Raw genomic sequence first — 10,381 nt, 5'->3', positions numbered from 1 at the left:
GGGAATGTCTCCACAGACACACAGATATTGGAATACTCAGCAAAGAGGCTACAAGTGTTTTCATTAGTGGGTCATATGACAGCTGTGGCTTGGTGGCAGAGTGGGTCGTCCTCTGTTCGAGAGATTGGTGGTTCGATCCCCCATCTCCCCCCCACATGTCGAAGTGTCCTTGGGCAAGACACTGAACCCTGAATTGCTCCCCGTGCTGCACATGGGTGTGTAAATGTGGTGTGAATGATTAGATCAAATTAGATGGTCTGTAGATGTCCACTGCCATCTGTGTGAATGTCTGTGTGAATGGGTGAATGTGACAGACACTGTGAAGCGCCTTGAGTAGTCAGAAGATTAGAAAGGCGCTATATAAGTACAAGTCCATTTACCATTTACCATGATCAACCACCACTGTTTTAACTCACTCTGTGATAGAGAGGAACTCAAAAGACAAGTATAACTTTAAGTCTTGGTTTAAAGAGCTGAGATGTGGGGTGATCTGTGGCTGAGTGGTTAGAGCAGTTGCTCCATGTAAAGAGGCTGAAGGTCCTCGAGGCAGTGGCCGCGGGTTCGGCTTCGACCTGCGGCCCTTTGCTGCATGTCCCTCTCTCGCTCACTCCATTTCCTGTCTGTCCAATCTCATAAAAGGCTTGAAAATTGCCCAAAAAGAAATCTTTAAAAAATGTCACTTCCATCACGTCCATTCTTCTTCAGTCTCTTCCTCAGTTCAGTAACTGTAGTGGGTTTCTTAGCCATTACTTTGTTGCCAAGGATTTTCCAGAGATTCTCTATCAGTGCGTTTACATGCCGTTTAAAAACGTGATTATATTCGGGTTAAGGGCATATTCTGGTTTCTCAAACACCATGTAAACACCATAACCCGCATAAAATCTGGGTTTTCATACCCCGGTTAACAGACCTACAGAACTCCTTCAGTCCGTGATTGTTCGTGCATGTAAACAGCGTTCTCTGGTTATTATCGTGTTTCTCGTCTGCGCATGCTCCCCACTCCGCGGCAGTGGCTTTTGACCTGGAAATAGAATAAACCAGGAAGCAACGGCGCCGAAAACAACGTGAAACACAACAATAATAGAGCGTTAACCTTTAAACCAAGAGAGGCTTCACCACGGCAACTAACATCACTACCAGAAAGACCTGTTTCTGTCGTAATTCTGTGCAAAAGTCGGCCGTTTGTGAACAGGAAACATAACCGTATTCAGTCCAGTTGTATGTTGGTGGAGCGCCACCTACTGTACGGGAGGAAGAGTTACTCCGTCATTTTCCCATTCAACCCCTGCTCATGTATATGAGGAGAACTTCAATTATCTTATTATTCCCTTAAGGCCATTTTCGGGTTACTGATGTGCTTGTAAAGGCACTAGAGACTTAGACTTCTCTTTATTGATCCTTTGGGATGAACTCCCGCAAGAAAATTGAGTTTCCAGCAGCTTACAAAAACAAGAGGGAGGTATAAAAAATACGGCTAAGGACAACCAGTAAACTCTTAGTAAATAAATACAGAAAGCATAAAAAAAAAAAACCGTAAGCAATAAACTCTTAGTCAAGAGTTTAGGCCCAACTCCTGCTGCAGAAAACAGCCCCAAACCATTACATTACATTACACACCATTACAACCATCACTTTATTTGGGTCTGATGGAAACATTATGTTCGGTGTTGGACTGAGGAAAGACTGAATCCAGAGAGTCTGAAGAAGTCAGTTCAATTTAGAGGAGGAAGTGTCAGAGTCCAGATCTAAACCCCATAGAGAATCTCTGGAAAATCTTTTGGAACAAAGTAATGTCAAAGAAACCCACTCCAGTTAGTGAACTGTGGAAGAGACTGAGTCAGAATGGATCCAGATCAAAGCAGAGCAGTGTGAGAAACTAGTGATGTCCTGTGGGTGCAGATGTGCTGAAGTCATTCAAAGCTGTGGCCTCTACACTTCCTGTTCAGTTTTGAATCCTAAAGAAGAAAACAATGTTGAAATCTTCTCTTCTGACACAATAGTTACTGTTCTCTAAGTTTGATCACTGTGTTTTTCACCAAATAAAGGTTTTTGTTGAAGAACCTTGGTTATTTAAAAAAACATGCTTGTACAGCAGAGGTATAGACACAGAGGATATTCTATCAAATTATGAACAATAAAAAATAATGAAACAAGTATTTATCATTTGTTCTCTAATTTTGTACAACAGAGCATCACCTAATTTAGAGAGCTTTCTCATCTTATCTGGTCAAACAACAGTTTTGGAGACATACAACAAACAATTCAGAGATGAATGCATAAATACCAGAACTACCGATTACACTAAAGATGTGTCGTCGTGTTTTTCTCCCAACAGCTCCCTTCCTTTTTGATCTTTAAGATCAACAACCACGAGTAGGACGCATGATCTGGAGTTCCACCGGACTCAAGGAGGCTTCTCAGAAAAACACTATCAAGTCGTCCACATGGCAGAGATCCCAGGTCATACGTGCCCCACCCCCACACTCAAAAAGACTTAGCGTGCTATCTACACTGTCGTCTGATAGTGTGGGACCATTTCTTAAGGGCGCGCTCACACTGTCCTCCCGGACCACGACCCGGACTTTAGGGTACTTGTCCCCCCTCCCTCTCCCCCCCGCGCCCCAGCCCCGTTTGTACTCACACTGCCTGGGCCTCGGCCAATACTTCTTGCTGTCCATACGCCTTCAAGCCGTAACACGTCACACGCATTGATCACGTGTGTGTGGCTTTGTTTACAAATCTTTCCGTAGACCTCTGAGTTTTTGTGCGTCTTGTCGACTGTTTTTGAATATTTTCATCGACCAAATCTGCAGTAAACACTCCACCTCCGCACCACACCAACGTGAACCTTTCACCACCATTGTTGTTGTTGTTAAATATCCGCGCATGGTCCGTCCTTCTATTTACATGTCCGAACAGGCGGACATAACGCTACTGCCGTAGGGCTCGTGCTCGTGCTCGTACACGTGCGCACGCTCGTGCTCGTACATGTGCAAACGGCTCCGCTAAAGCCCACCTCTTTCAAGCGGGCCGTGGCGGCCCAGCTGGCCCCAGTAGAGCGCGGAGCGGGTGGGCTCACACTACTTAAAGGTACTAGACTTTAGCTGAAAAACCGGTTTTGGCCGCGGCCAAAAGGACAGTGTGATCACGCCCTTACAAGAAAGTAAGACTTTTTTTTTAATACCAAAGGGGGTGCAGACTGGAAAGAAGTCTGAGAACTGCTCTAGTCCTAAAGAGAATCCCCCGAGACCTGAGGACACACTTTACAGGAATGAAGCTGCACGTTTTGAAAAATAAAAATAATAACTAAATGATAACACCAGTTGATTGCTGACATTTAGAAAATTCATTTTTTGTGTTACAAGTTTACTGAACTGTTGTGTTGATATATGCAAATGAGGCATTATCTAATGAAATATATGATAAACCCAGGTTTGTTTTATTTTGTTGACATATTAGAGTGAAATGTTTATTACAGATATCTCTTTTTATCACTACATGAATCAGAAATACTGCTTTAGAAACCTTCAGAATATAGATAATCAAAGTGTAAAGTTTGGTGTCTGTAAGTGCTGCTGAAGTGCAGATTTAAAAACATTTAAACATATTTATTGTGAAATTTGTATATTGTTGTATTATTTGACATATAATAATATTTTTAGTATTACAAGTTTTCTGAAATGTTCGTTTAAATATGCAAATGAAGCATTGTCTAATGAAATATGAGCTAATTTTCACACATTTCTAGAGGAGAAATGTGAACATGTGGATGAAACCAGGTTCAAAATTCTTGTTTCATTTTGTTGACATATTTTCCTAACTCCATAAATCAGAAACACTGCTCTTTTCACCATGTTCTTATGGATCAAATGTACAATAAATGAGGCTGTGAATGTAAAAACCTTCAGAATATAGATAATAAAACTGGACGGTTTGGTGTCTGTAAGTGCTGCTGAAGTGCAGATCATTGGGAAACGTGTTTATTATTATATGATTATACCATATTATATATTCATATTCTTTTTATTACAGTTTTTCTGGAATGTTGTGTTTAAATGTGCAAATGAGGCATTATTTAATGTTAACTTCTGCTGAATTTAGGAGAAACCTACAGACAAAGTGAAGTCAAAGAAATGTTTTTAAGTCTGAAAGAAGACGTGTTCAGGAAGAGAAATGGGCCAAAATCTCAAACTGGTGTCTCCCCCAAAGGCCTGACATCACCGGATGACACTGACAACAAAAGTGTCTTAAGATTAATGTGGTAATTATTAATTTAGATTAAAAGGTTACAGTTAGCACCTTCAGGAGGACAGTGAGTGTGTGTAACAGTAGAAAGAGCACAGCGTACCATGGTCTTAATCCGTCCACATACCAGCCACTGCCTGATATGGTGTGTGTGTGTGTGTGTGTGTGTGTGTGTGTGTGTGTGTGTGTGTGTGTGTGTGTGTGTGTGTGTGTGTGTGTGTGTGTGTGTGTGTGTGTGTGTGTGTGTGTGTGTGTGTGTGTGTGTGTGTGTGTGTGTGTGTGTGTGTGTGTGTGTGTGTGTGTGTGTGTGTGTGTGTGTGTGTGTGTGTGTGTGATCTCAGAGGCACTGGGCTGAAACCTGATGCCCCTCCAGCTCAAATCTCCCCCCTCAGCCGTGCGTCCTCTCCCTCAGACTCACACACACATCGCTGTGGATGGCGAGGAAGCTGTGAACACACAAAAAGTGGAATGGAGTGAGTGTTGGATGAGTGGGAGGAAGAGGAGGAGGACGAGCAACGGCGAAGAGGCAGATTTGACTTTCTCAACATCAACTTTTCAGACGTGTTTTGGGTTTTTCTCACCACATCACTGGAGAAGGTCTGTGTGAGGCTGAACTCAAACTGTCCTGAGTGAGTGAGTTAGTGGGGGGGGGGGTATTTCCAGAGACTGAGACAGACAGCTGACAACTGAGTTTAACCTGCAGTATCCTGAGCGTGTAAAACTTGCACAAATGCATCTGAAATATATGGAAAAACAAGTTTAACTGACTGATACGGGAACAACGTCCAGCCCTTTCTCCCCGTAGGACTCTTTTGTTGTTGGTGCTCAGCGATTTGCTCATTGAGACACAAACACATCTCACCAGAATGATTATTTGATCGGCTGCAGAGATGAGCAAAAGCCCCTTTTTGATGACCGAGAGAAACTAACTGCAGCAACAGTGCAACGACCTCTCAGTGAGCCTCAGCAGATGGAGAGGAAGGTGAGTAACCAGGATCTTTTTGTGTTTGTTTGGGGTTTTTTCTCAAAATGTGTCACATTGCATTTCCATTGACTTCCCCTAGACTTAAAGTGTCATTCCGGCGCAAAATCATCCCATGGTCTTTTTCGGCACATAGAAAGTTACACTCATCAAATAAGACAGTTCTTTTTCTTGTGCCACATTTATCAAAAACGAATCCTTAGGAATAACTCTGGGATGGTAATTAGACTTTCTGACTTTTTTTTGTGCAGCAAAACTTATAAAACTGACAATAACTGCAGACTGGATATGCATAAAACCTGTTGATCGAGGTTTAAAGTGTAATTATGATGTAAAATCATCCCACGGTCTGTTTTGGCACTTACAGTACATTCATCAAATAAGCCATGGAGACAGTTTTTTTGTGTATAAACTATTAACGGAGAAATTCAGGAGAGTGGTGAACAGTCAGACGTGGCTAACAGTGATTAGCTCAGGGCAGTACGGTGAAGGCATAACCACTTATACTGTTCAAAATAACAGCAAAGCTCTGCATCAGCATGAGAAGAGTCAGGATTAGAAAAAGGGCTGTGTGTATGACACACATGGGCTCAGTCGGACATGACACAGACTTTTGTTGTGGGAATTTTGGATATTTGTAATTGATAATCATAGTTTTGTCGGGTCAGACACAGTTCAGTGTCTCCTCTGTCTCACATTCTTAATGGATTATGCAAATAACTACCTCATGATGGTATAATGGCATATTTGTGCATCTGCACTCTGTGTTAGAGACCTTGTGATGAGAGAGGTTCAGAATGTTCAGAATTGTAATGTCTAAGGCATGTGTTTGGTCTAAAGACGTCACCCAACCAAGGCTATTGGCGTCCTGTCCCTCTAACTAAAAGACTGTGTGAGATTTGGCAAATCGTCATTCCCTGCTGGACTCTAACTTGTGAGGATGTGGGGATGAACGTATTTTTGTCTGCAGAAGAAAATGCTTTGGCAAAATAAACCACGGAGAAAAAGCTGATCCTGTTTGTTGATCTTTATTGAAGAATCCATTTCCACAACACTTTAGACCAGGGAGCAGGTAAAGTTTAATGTCATTGGGACATTTGCGTTCTCACATACAGCTCCTCCGTGTAATGAAGGGATATAAGTTCAGGGTTCGGGTGCATGTGTGAAAGGGACGAGTGGACATTTAATGCAGTTTTCAAATGTACATCATAGTAGTGTTCATGGAAGCTCCAATATCTGACTGGAATTTCAATGGAAGCCATAAACACATCGAGCTATGCAATGTTCACTTCAGGAGCGTACCTATGTTCCCTGGGTCCTTTGGTTTTTTGAAAAAGGGTCTGATGTTTCCCGCTTTTCCCGAAACGGGTCCTATGTTTCACGCTTTTTGTATGTGAGACTGTTATTTTTTTCAACAATCAGTGCTGAATTCCACGGCAAATAGGCTTATTTAGACCCTAACCCTAACCCCTTAACCCTAACCCCTTAACCCTGACCCTAACTGTAACCTCTAACCCTGACAAAAGGCTGAATTAAATCAGCGAAGACTTATACAACCGGGGAACACAGGACCCAAGGAACATAGGGATGACCCCTTCACTTCATACAGCTTTTTCTGAACAGTTACAACAAGGTGACACATAACATACATATACCTGTTACATTCCGACATCCTGTTTCTTTTTCAAACTTAAAGCGACGGAAGAAAAAGAAGATGGAACCTGGTTGAGAGACAATATTAACATTCTGAAAACGAGTTGCAATGTGATTTTCATACAATCAAACTGTGAAGAAATCGCTCTTAAAAAACCTAAAGTATGTTTTTGAAACTGCTCAGCGGTGACTCAAGTATATACAGTTTATAATTATTGTTCTAACGTGTGTAAAGACAAAGATCGGCGCTCTCATCAATCTGTTGTGGTGTCAAACAGGAGGAGGTGAAGTTTGCCGGAGCGGCCATGTCACTGCCGGCCGATCTGAGCTGCCTGCAGGGCGGCGGGGGAGCAGAGGGAGAGGCGGCCCTGGCCACACTGGAGAAACAGCTGATCTGTCCCATCTGTCTGGAGCTCTTCAACAAACCGGTGGTCATCCTGCCCTGCCAGCACAACCTGTGCAGGAAGTGTGCCAACGAGCTGTACCAGGTCTGTGAGACAGCTGCACACATGTAGGCCATGCATAAAGTCTATTTATAGAAACATACTATAAACACAATATATATACACTATACAGTATATATGTATACAGTACTGTACATGTTTGTACTGTATGTGCAAGGACACACTCATCTTTCGTCACACTCTTTATACCATGGAGCAGTACTGCATTGTTCACAACAATCAAGTGTGTGTGTGTGTGTGTGTGTGTGTGTGTGTGTGTGTGTGTGTGTGTGTGTGTGCGTGTGTGTGTGTGTGTGTGCGTGCGTGTGTGTGTGTGTGCGTGTGTGTGTGTGTGTGTGTGTGTGCGCAGTGGATTATCAGTGTCTAAAATGAGACGTGTGGATGTTTAGCTGGTTTGCTCATGTGTATGAAAATCCCTTGCTGTGACCTATATTTACTGCTATTGTTCAGAGAGCGTGTGGGTGTGTGTACTTATACAGTTCCTTTGTGGGGACCACCATTAGAATTTTCCCAACAGATTTAGGACATTTTTGGAAAGTGAGGACATTTTGGGCGGTCCTCACTTTTTCAGAGACCTGTTTGGGGGTTAAGACTTGGTTTTAAGGTTCAGTTCTGATTTAGGTTTAGGTTAGAGTAAGGCTCGGATTATGCATAAAGTTGTTATGGTTAAGGGGCTAAGGAATGCATTGCATCAATGAGTGTCCTCACTTGGCAAAAAAAACCCAACATCTTGATATTTGTAGCCAAAAGGGCGTAAATATACTTAGAAAGAGAGAAAAGTTTGTATTAAAGCAAATGCCAATGTTTTCTTATTGAGACTGAATTTAAGAAAAAAAAGCCAGGACATAGTTTGGTAATTTTTTTGTGTCAAAATGTAAATTGTGTTCTTGGAAATGTCACGCCCCTCTGGTTCTCATGAGAAGTTCTTCATGTCCACCAGCTGCAGAGGGAAAATGCTGCAGAGTTAAGGTGCATGCTTCAGTATGAACTACATGTGCCTCCCCGCTCCCCTCCCTCGCGGCTTTTCCTCGCGCCTTTCTCTTTTCCGATAACATTTTTAACACTGACCCAGTAGGACTCACACCTAAACACACTTTACATGTGTGTAACTTGTAAGTACACGTGTCTTCATGTGTGTTTTTGTGGCACATGAGATGGAAACCTAACAGACTCCCCCCTCATCGTCGTGCTCATGTACGTGACCTTTGACACTGAGAAGTCTGTCCTGCAGAACACACTCACACACTCTCTCTCTCTCTCTCTCACACACACACACACAAACACACACACACACACACACACACACACACACACACACACACACACACACTGATACATGCAACAGAAAAATTAAGATCTCACCACATACTGGTATTAGGAATTAATTCAAATTCTGATAATTTTAAATCATTTTTCTTGCTACTGCCATTGACACCAGTGCCAATAATTATATGTATATTATAGACAATAATAATTATTAATCCATCTTTTTTGTCACCTACTGTATATACTGTATTATTCCTTCTCCTATCCAATGTATTCATTATTATACAGTTATTAATATTACTTTATAAATTACATTATTTATGAACGTATTTATTATTATAATTATTATTCATTTGTTTATATTTTTAAGTTTATTAATTCATTTGTATTATTTCTTTTCATTACTGATCTAATTCTCTAATCTTATGAATGTGAAACATGTATTAAGTTGTAAAGTATGTTTTATTAAAAAGGTTTCGAAAAGCCTAAAATTGTACATACCGAACCCTGCATACACTGTGCTAAAACACATGTTTGCAGAGATAACACAGATAGAGAGCTGAGAGTTTATAATAGAACATGAGAAGAGTTTTTATGGACACTGGTATCACTTTATTTGACTGTGAAATTGACAAAATGCATATAAGTTCAAGCGGATTGTAAACAGGTCCTCAGTGTCTCTCCGGCTGATCCCTCCGTCAGGCCCAGCAGCAGCTGAGGCTTATTAAAGGCCACTATTTCAGGACGCGTTACACCTCTAACCTTCCCTCCGTCTCTCTGCTCATCACTCCTTTTCTTCACTCGTCTTTCCGTCTTCTCCCAAACTCTCAATTCTCTAATGGGTTTCCACTTCTGCTCGGTTTTGAACTGTTGAAATATCCTTCCCTGTTTCTGTATTCATGTCTAAAGTAAACTACTGTAAACTACTTTTAACTCTCTGTGTGTTAAAACTGAGTTAGGCCGTTATTTCCAAGGCAAATATTGCTAAAATCCCATAATAATCTCCCATCATATTTTAATTCAAGAGTTCTGAGAAAAAAATAGACTTTTCCACCTACTCTTGTTTCTGTTTTTACACTGTAGAAAATCTAGCTGGTGACGAGAGACTTTGGCCAATCACAGGTAGTTTCAGAGAGAGAGAGAGTTCCTATTGGCTGTTCTACAAGTGCACAGGCTAGTACACATTCCCTTCAGATGGTCTGAAAGCCTGATTCAATACAGCAAAAGTTCCAGCATTGGGGACATCTGCCTAAACTGCGAAAAGAAATACTGCAAAACAGGTAGACGGACTTCTCAAAATAGTCTAAAAGACAGTAAAGACAGAGAAAAGTTTCCTAATAGTTTAGCTTCTGCTAACCACAGCCAAAGACGTGGCCACAGCCTATTTAGCTGGATTTAAACGCACAATGCTGCAAGAGGGCTCTCAAACACAAGATGCAATTTGGTGACGTGTTGAAGCAGCTTGGGATCATGGAAGTCGCTGTCTTCATGTCAGTCGGTGGTTATCGTCTCCTCCTCCAACAACAAATGGGTAAAAACACTGTAAAAAGCAATTTCAAATGAACTTTTTGCATTTCCCCAAAGCTGTTCGGCTCATAACGGTCGTTTTTAGACACTTTAATGTGGAAATGTTACATATTAAACCTTTAATCAGAACCCATGCTGTTCTTTCTGGTAGAATTCCACACTTTGATGTACAAAATGAATGCCATGTGATTAAGTTTAAGTGCTATTTTTACTCTATCTGGAGACTTGGACAGTACATGTGATG

General features: G+C 41.5%; 3 protein-coding genes across 4 annotated transcripts in view; 2 read left to right on the top strand and 1 right to left on the bottom strand.

The window, feature by feature from the left end:
- taf13 (TATA-box binding protein associated factor 13) overlaps positions 1-10,381 on the bottom strand; it is a 329,277-nt gene that overhangs the window by 236,841 nt on the left and 82,055 nt on the right. The gene's annotated exons all lie outside the window — the stretch shown is intronic.
- LOC310951722 (uncharacterized protein) overlaps positions 1-10,381 on the top strand; it is an 81,553-nt gene that overhangs the window by 12,245 nt on the left and 58,927 nt on the right. The gene's annotated exons all lie outside the window — the stretch shown is intronic.
- The window catches only part of LOC310952251 (tripartite motif-containing protein 54-like), a 30,333-nt gene continuing 24,624 nt past the window's right edge, over positions 4,673-10,381 (top strand). For both annotated transcript variants that reach the window (XM_083920813.1, XM_083920812.1), the window contains exons 1-2: positions 4,673-5,227; positions 7,159-7,368. In XM_083920813.1, coding sequence (XP_083776939.1) covers positions 5,216-5,227; positions 7,159-7,368 — 222 coding nt within the window. In that variant the 5' untranslated portion in view covers positions 4,673-5,215. The remainder of the gene's footprint in view (positions 5,228-7,158; positions 7,369-10,381) is intronic.

This window comes from Echiichthys vipera (genome assembly GCF_963691815.1).
Source record: "Echiichthys vipera genome assembly, chromosome: 9".
In the NCBI taxonomy this organism is placed as follows: Eukaryota; Metazoa; Chordata; class Actinopteri; order Perciformes; family Trachinidae; genus Echiichthys; species Echiichthys vipera.
The sequence above is the reverse complement of the archived record's forward strand: the minus strand, read 5'-3'. Positions and strand labels throughout refer to the sequence as shown.